We start from the raw sequence: 14,751 nt of genomic DNA on the forward strand, positions 1-14,751 counted from the left end.
CATTATTAGTGCAAGTTCAATCACATTTCATTTGAATGAAAATAAATTGTGGGGAAAATACATAAAATCTCTAATCTGTGAATCTAATGTGATTTATTATGACCTGTCTATACTTTTACATCTATGCCCCCCCCCCCCCATTATTAATATTTTTTTTAAAGACTTTAAAAAGACTCGAGACTTGACTCGACCCTCAAAGACTTGACTCGGACTCGACTCGACTCAACCAGAGATGTCCACGAGTCTCTGAGCTCGAGTCCGAGTCAAGTCTCAAGTCTTTGAGGCTCGAGTCGAGTCAAGTCTCAAGTCTTTGAGGGTTGAGTCGAGTCGAGTCCGAGTCAAGTCTCGGGTCTTTGAGGCTCGAGTCGAGTCGAGTCTCAAGTCTTTGAGGGTTGAGTCGAGTCGAGTCCGAGTCAAGTCTTTGAGGGTCGAGTCCGAGTCAAGTCTCGAGTCTTTTTAAAGTCTTTTTAAAAAAAAAAAATAATGGGGGGGGGGGGCATAGATGTAAAAGTATAGACAGGTCATAATAAATCACATTAGATTCACAGATTAGAGATTTTATGTATTTTCCCCACAATTTATTTTCATTCAAATGAAATGTGATTGAACTTGCACTAATAATGACTTTAGTTGATTTTTCACTCTTTAAAATATAGTATTTCTTAATTATTAATAATTACAGCTTGTAGATTGGCTATTTTCATGATTTTTAATTGTTTTTAAATAATAATTAAAAAGGAACATACAAGATTTCCACCCGACAGCGATAATATATAGCCAATATGGTTCTGTATCAGTATATGAGTCAGTTTTTGCAGATTTCATTCTAATTGGCTACTATGCCTGCATATGAATTTCATGGGCCTGGGTAGGTCACCCTGGCTTGGCGGAGATATGCCCTGTTGCGCACACTCGACTCCGCACAGCAGTCCAACAGCAGAGCAGGTGAAAGCAATTCACTTAAACGAGGGCTGTGTTGCGCACCAAAAAACTGTCTAAATGTGGATCCCCAGTTCAAATATGATTCTTTTGGGGGGTCACGGCCTGATAAGGTTTGAGAACCACAGCTTTTATGCAGTGAACATTACATGAGCGTAGCGTTTACCGTGGTGAAGTGTTGAATATTCACCCAGCTGGGTTTAACGAAATGAAAATCCGATGTTTCCTAAACGTGCTGTCACAGATGATCCGACCATCTTATAAAAAATTTAAGCATATGCCAAGATAACTGAGGTTATATAGCTGATTCTGAGCTAAACATATTTGTTTAATTTCGAAGTTTTTATATTTAAACTTTATGATGAAAGGCCGCGGCGGCCACACACATAGCAGCTGTTGCGCTCGCCTCTCCATTTTTACGTTAATGAGCAGCATGAAACAGCTTGACTGAAGCCGGCTCCGCGCAGCGCGCACTGGAGCGGAGGTTTCTTTGCGGGGGGGGGGGGGGACAGGGGAGTGGAAGTTTTTTGGGCATTTCATTCATTTATTTGTCCATAAAATAAAGATTGTCCACGAGTCTTTGAGGCTCGAGTCGAGTCAAGTCTCAAGGCTTTGAGGCTCGAGTCGAGTCAAGTCTCAAGTCTTTGAGGGGCGAGTCAGAGTCGAGTCGAGAGTCTCGTTTTTGGCCACTCGAGTGCGACTCGAGTCCGAGTCCCTAACTCGAGTCCCCATCTCTGGTGTGTGTGTGTGTGTGTGTGTGTGTGAGAGATTGATTTTCTTAACTAGCATTAATGTTGTGGCAGTGAGAATCAATTACATTCGATTACAGTGTTGTGACTGGAAAAAGTTAATGGTTAACAATTTTGCCAAAGTCTGTCACAGTATTTGTGTATGTGTAAAAATACAGAAAAAAAGAGCCTATGAAAAAGTCACAGATAAATATATCATAATAAACTGTAGTATGATGATTAAAGCAAGACCCTAGCGATAGGACAGTTTAGTGATTGTTTCTGTCCCTCAAGCTAGGCCATGCTGATACATACAGTAGTGAGCAGTGAAGCCTGCATTCCTTCCCTTGTGTGGTCTTTTTGTGTGGAAATCAGACATGGAAGAAGACCTCAGGAGGTGGCTGTTGGTAGTGGAGTCAGTACTGCTGTATGGGGCTGAGACATAGACTCTCACAGCACAACATGAAAGGGCCCTGGATGGAGTCTACACAAGAATGCTACTGTTGCTGTCCTTCGGACCAGTTTGAAGCCCTGCTTGGTAGACATGTTTTTGGTGTTCACTGAGCTTTTCTTGGGACAACTGAGCAACCATCCACAATATTCCACCATGTTAAAGGGATATTTCACTTTCAAAAAATGTTTGGGTCATTTTATCGTCTATTCAGGCTTTTGTGAGCCACCAAAGTTGCTTGATTCAGTATTTAGACATTAATTTTATCAGACACGGCCCCCTTCCTATACAAACCTATTGTAACTTCAAACTCCATTTTTAACATGTTAGATTCATCAAAAACGCCCGTCCTTGGTTCTGGTGACTCATCCTGCCCTCCTAATACGTGAGGAGGCCGTGTTTTTTTAATTACTTTTTTTCGTTCATTTATTTTAATTTAGGAAGGGGGCGTGTGAATATCAAATATCTAAATACTGAATCAAGCAACTTAAAAACTGTCCGGGGTGCTCCCAAAAGCCTGAGTCGACGATAAAATGACCCAAATTGTTTTTTAAAGTGAAATATCCCTTTAAGCTCAAATCTACAAGCCAGAGAAGTACACATGTCAATTACCCGTCTAACTTATTGTCTCTGCAGGTCTCTTTCTTTATTTACCTCCTGTGTCACAAAGAGACTTCTGTTCAGCTTCAGTGTTTAAATAACATAAAGCTGTCACACTGTTTTATTGCTCTTTATTACTTTCTTCTTTTTTACAGCCATTAAGTATGATGCGGCCAAGGAGGAGCGCTACGTTCAGGAGGCTAAACAGAAGGAGCTGCAACGCATCGAACAGGCCTTACAGTTGGCTGCACGCAGAGGTGAGGAATTCTCACCCACACAGCTTGAACACTGGCGAGTCGTGGCGACATGAACAATTGGCTCCGTTTTCCCTTCTCTTTCTGTTGCTTGTGGGCGTGTGTTAGGACGGTGCTTGCATGTGTGGGGCAGCACGTCCCTCTTTTCCGCTTTCCTCACCGCTTCTGTTTAATGCTGTTAATGCCTCTTTTCTCGTCCATTAGTCCCCCATTAACTGTCACAGTGTGACATGTCAACCTGTGCCCCAGTGCTCCCAGCACTCATATGATTACTTTTCCATTGTTAATCAGCCCCACCAGCTCCATATCAGCATACTGGATATGCCAGACAGGATATTTAAAGGGCCACTATTGTGCTTTTGATGTGCATTTCAGCGAATTGTTGTTGGTTATTAGAATGGTCTATAGAAATAACTAGATTATGATGCAATCCATATTGACGTTTCAGGCCTTTCTCTGTGTTCCTACATTTCCCATGAGGCATTCCAAAGTCAAGCATTGGTCGGCACGGCCATACAGTCTATGGTTGATTCATATTTTCATTTCGCTATTATGCCATAAACACAGTGAACAAGACAGTGTCACGGCCACCATGTGTAGCTACTAAAAGTGTTGTCGTTTTCACATTCATGGATTTTTTTCCCCCAGTGATATGATATCACTACTTTCAGAGCAACTTTGGTACTGTTTCTTAGACAGAAGACTGCTCAGTTGTATGGGTACGAATGATACATTAGCACACAGCAACAAATATCCTGTACAATACAATTGTGAAAGTATTCCTTTAAACTTTAAGGTCAAATGGCTTTTGTTTCATCAAAAATTTTGTGTAATGACCACATTACAGTGTTGTCACATGATTTGGGTTAAATGGATACATGGCTTTGTAGACTAACGTCATGTTAGCTTTATAAGAGTGTCATAAGCTTGTAATCATTGTCGGAAAAGATTCTTTCATGGCCATAAAGCAGCCAGTCTGTCAGTCACTCATCTACTCAGAAAATCAACCAGCCAGACAGCCAATGCCCTAGACATCTAGTGGGGCAGTGTCTCTGTTTCTCGCTCTGGGTGTTAGTGCTAAAACAGAGGAGAGCGTTAATGTCCTGCTTGACTGACCTTTTCAGCATTTTATTTCACCTCGATGGCAACCAGGACCAGAGATTTTGAGATTAGATTAGATTAGATTAAAGCTAGCATACAGCTGAGCCATGCAATAGCCAAACTGTTTTGAGGTGTTCAGCAATTTTTCACCTGCATTTCACATTATAAGGAAACTACATTGACAGCTGTTTGCAAATTATGGTAGCATCACCCTATAGCAGGGTTCCCCAATTAGTTTTCCCCAAGGGCCAAATTATGTCTAGGGTACCAAGCCGAGGGCCAGGTGTATTGCGCCGAAAGCGTGCACACGCGCGTTTTTTATTCTGTTTTTGTTTGTCTAATCTAGCTAATTTGACACTGTTATTTTGGGATAGCCTGGGATTCTTAAATCCTGTGTTGAGGGTCACACAAGGAGACAATGCACTCTGGAAACAAAATAAGTTGAGAACCAACCATTTACTTAAAATATTTGGTTGTTACAGTCTGCTTGAAAAGTAATACAGATTAACAGCAGCCAGTTGTACATACTGAAAATCTAAATAAGTCCAGAATCAACAATTTACTTACAGATGTGTTTGTTACTGTCTGCTTGAACAGTAATAAAAAAGAAAAATATATATATAAAAAAAGAAAAAATGTTTTTTCAAAAAAGAAAGAATTGACTCACCGATGCTTATCAGCAAAGGCTATATTGTACGTTCAATATAAACCTATGGGAGATAACTGGCCACCTCCCAGAGAGGCAATGACTACGCCCTCTTCAAGAGTTCCCTCGAGCCAACCTTTAACAGATGCCCCCGATTCCCCCACTACCTCCATGTGACATTCCACTACCACTACCTGTCAATAAGTGTCAAACGTCTTTTTGATATTCCATACTTTTTGCCTTTATTTGGCTGCCAAAAGTAGAGGGCGGGTCTATTATTATTATTATTATTATTATTTTTGGCATTATACTGTATGGCATTCTTTACAAAAATGCCATAGATCATGAATGCAACATCCAGTCAATCCCAAATAGGAATTGCATGTTGAGGGGCCTCTATAGAGCGCACCTCCAAAAGCAACTTCTGACCATAGGGGCACTACAAATGCGATTTTTTTTTTACCGTATGTCGTAGAAACGGATTTCCCCCCCGCAGATCCTGATGGCTGCAACCCACGACTTACTGTACATAGCCCCGTGTAGGCCATCCAGCCTGGGGGAGATATGCGCTCTGCGGGGTGCCCCTTTATAGTCATGCGTGTAGTAGGTTTGGACAGGCTGAGAAAGCGGATTTCATTCATCTTTATAGGAAAACTGTTTGTACGCCCACATTTTTGTAATTTATTATTTTTCAATTAGTCATCCAGTTTTACCTGGAAGGCTAGAAGATGTTTTTTTTCTTCTCCTGCATGCCTTCACAAAAAAAGATGGCAGCTATTTCTGTTACAAGTTGATCAGTGAATTAAAAACAGAGAAACATCAAAACTTAACGGTATTATACAAGTCTCAGGTATCCAGTCTCAGTGGGTCCTAAACACATCTATTCTTGCTAGAATATTGCTAAATAAAAAAAATCTGGCAAATCGTCTCCAGCACAACCTTTTTTGTCGGTTTGCTGTTAAACTGATTAGAATCTCCAATCAACTCAGAAATGGCTATCATCCGCGAAAGCATGCAAAAAAAGCAGGGTGAGTAATTGCGCAGCATTTACTGTTGACCTTCTCTTATCACAGTTGTGGAACGAATTCATACTCTTTGAATACACTGTATGCACATATGCAGTTATTTAGGTTTGTATGCAAGGCAAGCATTGCATCGGTATGAATTCACCTGTCTAGGGCTACGACTGTCGATTCTTTTCTTAGCGGTTATTCTATTGCGTTTTTCTTTTTATATATATGTATTTTTTAAAGAATCGACAATTTTGTTTTTAATTGATTTTGAATTGAAATCGATAAACCACTTAGGCCCTATTTTATACTTTAGTACAACAGTGTTGTGCAAAAATACAGAGAATAGCCGATCTACAAGCTCATAACATGTGGCATTGCAACACGTGGTGAGCTTGTAGATCGTCTATCTTGGGTATTTCTAAAAATGTTTTTTTAAATGAAAATCATTTTTTTTAATAATCAATTAAATTGATTAACGTAGTTCAATTAACTGTTGCACCCCTAGAGCAGTCTATGTGAAGGGGATGGTGGTCTCTATGGTGGTCTGTATGTATGAATTCACCATTCTGTGTACTGTTTGCTTTATGCTGCCGCGGGACTGCTAGGCTCTCAAACAGGAGACTTCCTGTTTGACCTGGAGAGTGTTGTGTACAAGGAGCAACAGAACGGTAGGTACTGTCTGTTCCACTGTACCATCACTGGAAGAACATTAAAACACACAAACACACAGACGTTTGCGCGTTTGTTCTGCCTGCCATCATTGGCTGGTTTTGCCCTTTGTGAGGCCTTTATGTGACTGAGATTTAAAAGGTCAGCGACAGAATATGAAATGTGCGTACTATCATTATCATAGTGTGTTGTTAATATGGGAAATGTAGTATTTAGTTGTTGGAACCTGTTATGGTTAAGTTATAATGTGTTGTGTGGTAGAACTGTATAGTACTGTAGCTATACTAGCTATTTCATGTTTTTTGGGGGCGATTATTTGAAAGGTTTTGAAAGGAGCACTTGAGTTAAATTCTGATATTTTCACCAGAGTTCTGTCCAATTCTAATCTAATCTGCAGCTCTTAACAGTTTTCTTAATTGCTTCTCTCACCTTTTTTTCTGGATTCCTGCAAATCTCTGGAAACATTTGAATAATTATATAACCCTTGAAGAGAGTTTGAGAATTGGGCCCAAAGGTTTGGCAAGAGGTTTTGTTGTACTGGTCTGTCACATTGTTGTTGTAATAATGATTTATAGCCTAACTACAAGTAATTGGCACCTTTCATACATCATACATCACCACATAGTGAAGACCTAATATGGAAACAAAACTAAATAGGGGTGTTGCAGCCTGTCCCGAGGACTATGACGAGTGCCCCGGTGATCATTCGTTTATCACATACCCATAACCTTATTTAGTCACACAGACTAGAAGAAAATAGCACTTAATCAATGTGGCAGCCATGTTTGACATGCCTTCCGCAGAGAGAAAACTTCATTTTGCACTGATATTGGCATATTAGCCCTTGGGCTGGTAACAGTTATCAGCAGTCACCCTTTTGGTCTTTTTATCACTCCCCTCACTAAGGGAAAATAAAAGCTGAATATGTGATAAATAAATATGGGCAATAATTGAGAATGTAGGAGTCCAGAATTGTTGCTCTGTTATCTTTCTGTGGGATTTATGTGGTTGCCTGCCTTCTCTTCTAACACCTCTGTCTCCTTTTAACGCTGCACTAGTCGTAAAAGGACATACAAAACATAAAAAGCACAAAAAAGTATTCCGGAAGTTGAAACGGCATGAGCACAAACAAGGTAGGTGTCACGTTTTCATTTGTTGAACCGTGTTGCGTAGATGTGATGGATTGAATTGCAGACTGTTACAGTTAAATAGAACCTTCAAAGAATGGCTGGTTGTTGAGGCTGTCCCACCCTGGTTCTAACCAGTGATACTAAAATGCATTAAGATTTTTGATTCTATATTATGTTCATGTAATGTGATAGTATGAACTGTATTTCATACAGACAATTAAGCTGTATGCCTTTGATAATAAATATAATGATAATAGATAAATGTGTTTAGGTAGGCTTCCCCTTCATTTCATCCCTGGGAATAGTTAGTCAATAAACCAGGCTGTCTGCGCAGATATGTGAATCATCATCATTTCTAATTTCAGAAAAGCCACAAGATGACAAGAAGGACACCTTTGCTGAGAAGCTGGCAACACAAGTCATCAAAAACCTGCAAGTCAAGATCACCAGCATCCACATCAGATATGAGGACGATGTAAGTTCAGCAGTAATCAACTCTTTACCTTTCAAAATAACTGAATTTTGTTTCTGCGTTTTCATGCCCTTTGTGTTTAACCACCTGAACCCTAGTGTCCATATTCTGGGGCAAACATTAAGTGGAAATAGCAGGTCTACAGAACATTCCCATCTGATGTACAGGGAAAAAAGGAGTGGACCAATAGGGCCCTGGGGGACTCTGGTCAACTAAGTATATAGGGTTTAAGTGGTTAAAAAGAAATAGTAATTGTAATTAGTACAGTATTGGTAATCGTCAGTGGCAGTGAATGAGTTAATAGTGGGGATTATTTAGGTGTCTATCTACCAGCAGTGTCCCCATTAAGATTAATGATGGTTGTTTTAACTATCTGCTCAACCTGTGGGTCGGGACCCCCAGGGGTCCCCACGTGATTTTCTTTTTTTTGGGGGGGGGGGGCAGTGAGTGAAGCGACATTTTAAGGACTTTTAAGACCTTTTTATACCTTGAAAAAAGAAAAGAAAAGGACCATTCTACTGTATCAAAAGTAATCAACAAACTATGGGCCTACAATAAAAACTGGTCAAACATTGGCCAAATAACATAAGATAGAGGCAAACATTGTGAAAATAGCAGATCTACAAGCTCACAAGCTTTGCAACTCCTACAATTCCAAGTGCTTGCTGGGGGCGGGTCCCTATAGTTCAAATATGGTTATTTTGGGGGGTCACGGCCTGAAAAGGTTGAGAACCACTGCAGTAGAGTACATACAGCGTGTGTGACTGTGTCTTTTCCTCTTTCAGCTGTCAGACCCAGAGCGGCCCCTCGCCATGGGAGTTACCCTTGCAGAACTCAGTCTACAGGTGGGAGACACACACGCACACGCACACACACCACACACACACACACACACACACACACACACACACACACCACACACACACACACGTATTACTTACAGTGTGGGAGGTCATAGCTTAGTGGGTAGAATGGTCGTCTGGTAAACAGAAGGTCACCGCTTTGCCTTCCAGCCTTACTAGCCTATGTGTCCCTTGGCAAAATACACTTAACCCCTAAAAGCTACCCCCAACCGCTCATCGTGACCATCTGAGCAGCCATCAGCTGGTTAAAGCTGAAACTGAATTTTCCCCACAGGATTAATAAAGGTCTACCACTCCCCACCCCTTATTCCACGCGGGGACGTCAAAAGCAAATTTTTAAATAAATGAATAATGCCATTTTTACAATAGCTTTAGAATGTTTAACCCAAACACTGGACTTAACGCATAAATGCCTAATCATATTCCTAACCCTGATCCCAACCTGAATCTTTTAATAAATGTCTCGTAATAAATGTCTAGTCGATACACTTATTTGTTTTAGCTCTTGCTCATTTGATTTTGCTATTTTGTCTCATCTGTTTAAGAAAGTAGGTAGCTGATATATTGCACTTTTACCTTAGCGCTAGGTATACTCTTGGTTGCTTGTTTTTGCAGGAAATGCACTTAAGACTTCTGGTGATTAGTAGTTTCGTTCCCTACCTATGTTGAATGCACTTATTGTAAGTCGCTTTGGATAAAAGCGTCTGCTAAATGACTGTGATGTAATGTTGTACTATCCTTGAGAGGACATCTGTCGACATGTGGATAGTAATGTCAAGTACACACCTGTGTACACACACACACACACACACACACACACACACACACACACACACACACACAAACACACGCGCAGTACATACTTGCATACTCTTACAATGATGTACTGGTCAGACAAAATTGGATGCACTTGCACACAATTAAGTTATACTTACTTACTAATTAAACAGTGAATACATTTTTATTTTGTCCAATCTGTATGGTACAGTATGTTAACTCTCTTACTGCCAAGAACGACTTATGACGAGACATCGTCATAACGCCCTTGAACCCAAGATATTGTGATCCGAAGATTTTCTGCTCCATTCACTTCTTGGTTAACTTATTACTTAAAAGGCTGTATCTCGGCTCCTGTGTTTTTACTATGTATTTTTGGCCGAGACATGCTATTTTCAAAGGCGTATACAATTGAACGGGGAGGTCGCGATGACTTTTTTTTTTTCTTCGCGGAAGCACAGTGAAACCCTCTGTGATTAGCACCCATCAGGGGATCGATCATACTGGAGATAAATATTCTGTGACTACTGTGAAAAAGGTACGAAAATTAAAAAATCGCTGGCAGTGGGTGTACGCAGCCAGAAATAAGTCTGGCAGTGAGAGAGTTAATACAATATAACTTATTCAATTGGGGTGGTCGTATTTGGTCTCCCTGCTCTTCCATTGAGACTTTTATATCCTGTGTCTTGGTTGGACGTGGCCTTTGACACAATCCTGTATCTGGTTTGACAATTTCGCCCTTGAGCAAGCAGGCAGGCTCTATTAGCTCAGTGGTAAAAATGTCCGCAATTGCGCAGGAGACTCGGGCTCAAATCCGGGGTAGAACAGGAAAGTTACATTGTGCAGCTTTAACATTGCCAATAGTTGAATGATTTGAAATGTGACAATTATTCCAACTCTTGCTGTTTCTGCTTTTAGACCACTGACGAGAACTGGAAGCTCTGCATTCTGAATGAGGCAGCCAAGATCATCTATAAGGTATAACATTTCACAACGCGATGAAATCACTCACTTTAGTATTACAAAATAGGAACGCAATGTACAGTAAGGATTTGTACACTACTGTATATCTAAAGTACAAATAGTAAATTGAAACCATGTTAATCAATCATTAATAAAGTGGTGTTGTTTAGCATGTGGAGGTGTAACACTGTGTCTGTGTGCTTTCATGGTCCGTAGTTGGGTCGTTTGGAGTGTTTGTGTGCCTACTGGAATGTCAACAGCTCCATCTTTTATCGAGGCTCTTGGGAAGAGATTGTGGTGAGATATCTTATCTTTCTAATACTGTGTAATCGCCTGAATCATATTTGAAGTTAATTTCTAAAAGATTATACTGTGATTACAAAGTGTGGCATTAAAGTTAACTCATATAGTGCCAATGACGTCTTTTGACGGCCGTTTTCAGTGTGCCATTAGTGCCAATGACGTCTTTTGACGTCTCCTAAATTTTTTTTTTTTTTTCAAAATAACATTTTTAATTTTTTTTTTTTTTTTTTGGTTATTTTTTTTTCTCTTGAATCTCAAAGGAACTAGGAGAAAACGATTTTCAAAAAGTTAATTCTCCATCCACTTCAATGTTAAAATGTAAACGGAGAAAAAAAAATCTCCGTTTGACCCAAAATGCCTTTGGCATATGGATCAACTAGCTTGAAATAAGCCTGGCAGTGAATGAGTTAATACTGGATGATTTCCTAAATACCTTAGACAAAAAGCCCTAGCTATGCAGTGCAGGTAACGTATATATACATAGTTTTAGATTTCAACTTAGTTTATTTACAAAGTATCTTGCCCTTATTGTCTAAATAACCAGAAAATTATATTTTTTTACCACAGCATAACTTACACAAGACAGGAAAGAGAAAGGAAATCAAAGGTTAGAGAGGAAGGACAACTCAGGTCTCCAAATGTTTATCAAGCGGCTTTGCGATCATGTGTTTGATGCACTAATTGGTCAGTTATGGGTACACTCTGTGTTGGGCTGGGTATCTTTTATCACATTATGTGCCAGTCAGAGATTTTGCAAGTTGCATTTAGGACTGGGTTGGGATTGTCAACAGAAATAATTGTAGCCCCAGGGCCAGCCGTTTTGTTATTGCAGGCTTGAATGGGTTTCAATAAAAAGCACATCACAACTCATCATATCAACCTGTGCATATTATTATCTTGTAATTGAGATACAAAGTTGTGAAATCAGTTGCTTTGGTAACGATAACGCAATGACGTCAGTGTGTCAAGGAAGTACGGTTGAAGCAGCACAGTATCCTCATTCCACCTACTCCCAGCATGTGGCCTCATGGATAGGTTTGGTTTTGCTGTACTACAAATGTTAAAACTGGACAAACCACAGATGGAGGAAATGAGGACTGTGTGGGAAAACAAAGGCCGGTCATATGAAAGGCTTTCATTCTAAAAGGGAAAAACAAAACGAGAAAGATGACAAACAGAGAGGTGTTTAATTCAGAAATAATAATTGTGTAGTTAGGTCGACCGTAATACTGACACTCTCAGGAGTAGGTACTTGCATCTCACTGCATATTGTTACCACTCTCGCTATAAATGTAAACAGTCATGTTGCAGTAAGGACCTTTTGGGTAGAAACCACTGAATGGTGTATATTAAGTACCGACCGGACATTGCAATGCTTTGTTTGGGAGAGACCTCTCTTTAAAGCGGTTCTTATGTTACCATTATTCCATCCATTGCATCGTGTCATCTGACTGGCACCGGTGTGGATGTGGATTATGTGTTTACTATGCAGTGATAAGCCGTGGGAACACGTTCCCCAGCTCTTGTTTATGTGGCTAAATGTCAGAGTAGAAGAGTTGAAGTACATATGGATCACCTTGTCACATGTCAGCTGTTAACAGAAACGCTTGGTACATTGGAAACAATGGTTAGGCTCAACCATCTTTAGAGTTAACAATGTAAACAACTCACTCATGGCACTGCAAGACACTGACTTAAATATTCTCCGTCTGTCTACCCAATATATATATACAACACATTTTATTTTGTTTGAATAAAAGAAACCAAGATCACAGGTTCAGTTCTGTATTGTGAAATTAGACTTGCACTTAAAACGGCAATGATTCAAAAGACAGAACATGAATTATGGAGAATAAACAAACCCACCCTGATTTACAAAATGTTGTGGAGCGGCATTATTATTATTTCTTGAGGGATAAAACAGTTTTATATGTATTGCTCCTATCCTTGGACAGCTTGAACCTCCTGCCTAAGGGGAGGGTCTGGAATGGGTGTCCCCCCTAAAGGTTGCAGCCTTTATATGATTTCTCACATTTCTCACATCCTTGATCACCACCAAGCAGTGTAAATATTACTCTAAAACAGTTTTATAAAGCAAGCACATATTTCACACATCATGTGAAATGTATTCCATTTCTATTTTTTACCAAGTTTTGAACATGTTGGGATACTTTGCCATCCCATGTCCATGGTGATGAATTACATTTTATCCTAAATATAGCCAGGTTAGATTAGGTTTAAAAGTGTTTCCTGTCAACGTTATCGGATCTTAAATCCCACAGCCTGCTAACAGTGAGTACTGAGTGAGTGCCTTTTCCAGTTCTATGTTACCCTGCTTTAAAAAATGAGTCATGCTTCAAAGACACAGAATGTAGGAGACAGAGAAAGGTGGTGACGTACATCACAGGTTTTGATTCAAATCACTGACATCATGGCAAGGGGATTTACAGTGCATTTGCACCTGAGCAGGAAGAGCCATTAGGGTGCCACCGAATCTGTATTCTCACAAAGGATATGATATCTGTGTGGCTGCAAATCACAGCAATACCTTTCAAAACAAGACTGTTTTTCTAAATTATTATTTTTTTGTGCTTTCCTCAACATTTTCATTGGATATGTAATTGTCATAGTGGCCGGTTATATATATGTCACAGGGAAATTGGCATTCCAGGGAAATTGACAGGGGAGCGCTTGTTTTATAGGCGCGGGCGGTGCTGCGAGGCGGTGCTGCGAGGCGGGGCTTTGATGCGAGGACCACGACCACAACAACAAAATAGCAACCAGGAAGCTACGCTAGGGGAACGCTGAAAATAAAATGGATAATATGAGAGAAATACTCAAGTAAAATACGAATACCTCAAAATTGTACTTGAGTAAATCTACTTTGTTACTTTACACCACTAGTACAGGCCTCAGTGGCGCACTTCGATAATCATTGGACTCCCCACCCACTACCACTGGGAGCCTGGGTTTGACTCCCGCTTGGGACATTACTTTTTCAAACAACCGGCAGACCTTGAAGCCGAGGAGTCGCGCCCGAGCGCCTCCAGGCGCGAGTGCCCGCGACGACCGGCCGATGGTCTGCTAGTCGACTTAAGCGCCGTCCGAGTTATGTACCGATAGGCACAGAATCGTAAATGATGTTGTGGGGACTGCGTTTGCCCCAAGTGCCACTCACTGCACTAACATAGCCCGCCAGGCCCGCCCCCTTGTGCTTCAACTCGCGGGTGTGTGTGTGTGGGTGTGCGTGCGCGTGTGCGCATGCGTGTGTGCGTACTCGTTTGTGTGCGTGTGCATGCGTGCGTGCGTGTGTGGTGTGGGGCTCATGTCTGGCTTGCGTTGCCCTCTAGCGTTGATTCTACAGAATTGCCTGAGGGGCGGTGAAAACAAGCGTACCCCTTTCAATTTCCCTGGAATGCCAATTTCCCTGTAACATATATATATATATATATATATATATATATATATATATATCTTGGTTATGTCAAATACATCAAATCAAATACAAATAAATACTGTGTCTGAAGCGTTGGAGAGCTTTTATTAAATTTGAAACAACAGATACAGGAATTGACTACACTTGGCCACTCATCTGGGCAGCGGACAATCAGATTGTTGAATGCGACAGGGTAGCCTAATAACTGCATATCATTCATCAGCTGCTGCAGTTGGAAACAGCAGCTTAGACAGTCATAAAACCGGAAGGGGGAAAACTAAATCATCATTCTGTGTTAAATGCACTGCTAAAAGGACCGGAATGTATTTTTTTCCAGCAACTGCCCTCTGGCAAGTGCTATGGATCTCTGCCTACCTAAATATGCTTCGTCTAGAACAGCTCCATC

At 40.6% G+C, this 14,751-nt stretch overlaps 1 protein-coding gene across 3 annotated transcripts in view; it reads left to right on the forward strand.

The window, feature by feature from the left end:
* The window catches only part of vps13c (vacuolar protein sorting 13 homolog C), a 101,392-nt gene that overhangs the window by 14,401 nt on the left and 72,240 nt on the right, over positions 1-14,751 (forward strand). For all 3 annotated transcript variants that reach the window (XM_080434799.1, XM_080434800.1, XM_080434801.1), the window contains 5 exons: positions 2,874-2,975; positions 7,897-8,006; positions 8,789-8,848; positions 10,562-10,621; positions 10,823-10,903. In XM_080434799.1, the coding sequence (XP_080290925.1) occupies positions 2,874-2,975; positions 7,897-8,006; positions 8,789-8,848; positions 10,562-10,621; positions 10,823-10,903 (413 nt within the window). The remainder of the gene's footprint in view (positions 1-2,873; positions 2,976-7,896; positions 8,007-8,788; positions 8,849-10,561; positions 10,622-10,822; positions 10,904-14,751) is intronic.

Source organism: Gymnoscopelus braueri (assembly GCF_963280865.1).
Source record: "Gymnoscopelus braueri genome assembly, chromosome: 1".
NCBI classification, from domain to species: Eukaryota; Metazoa; Chordata; class Actinopteri; order Myctophiformes; family Myctophidae; genus Gymnoscopelus; species Gymnoscopelus braueri.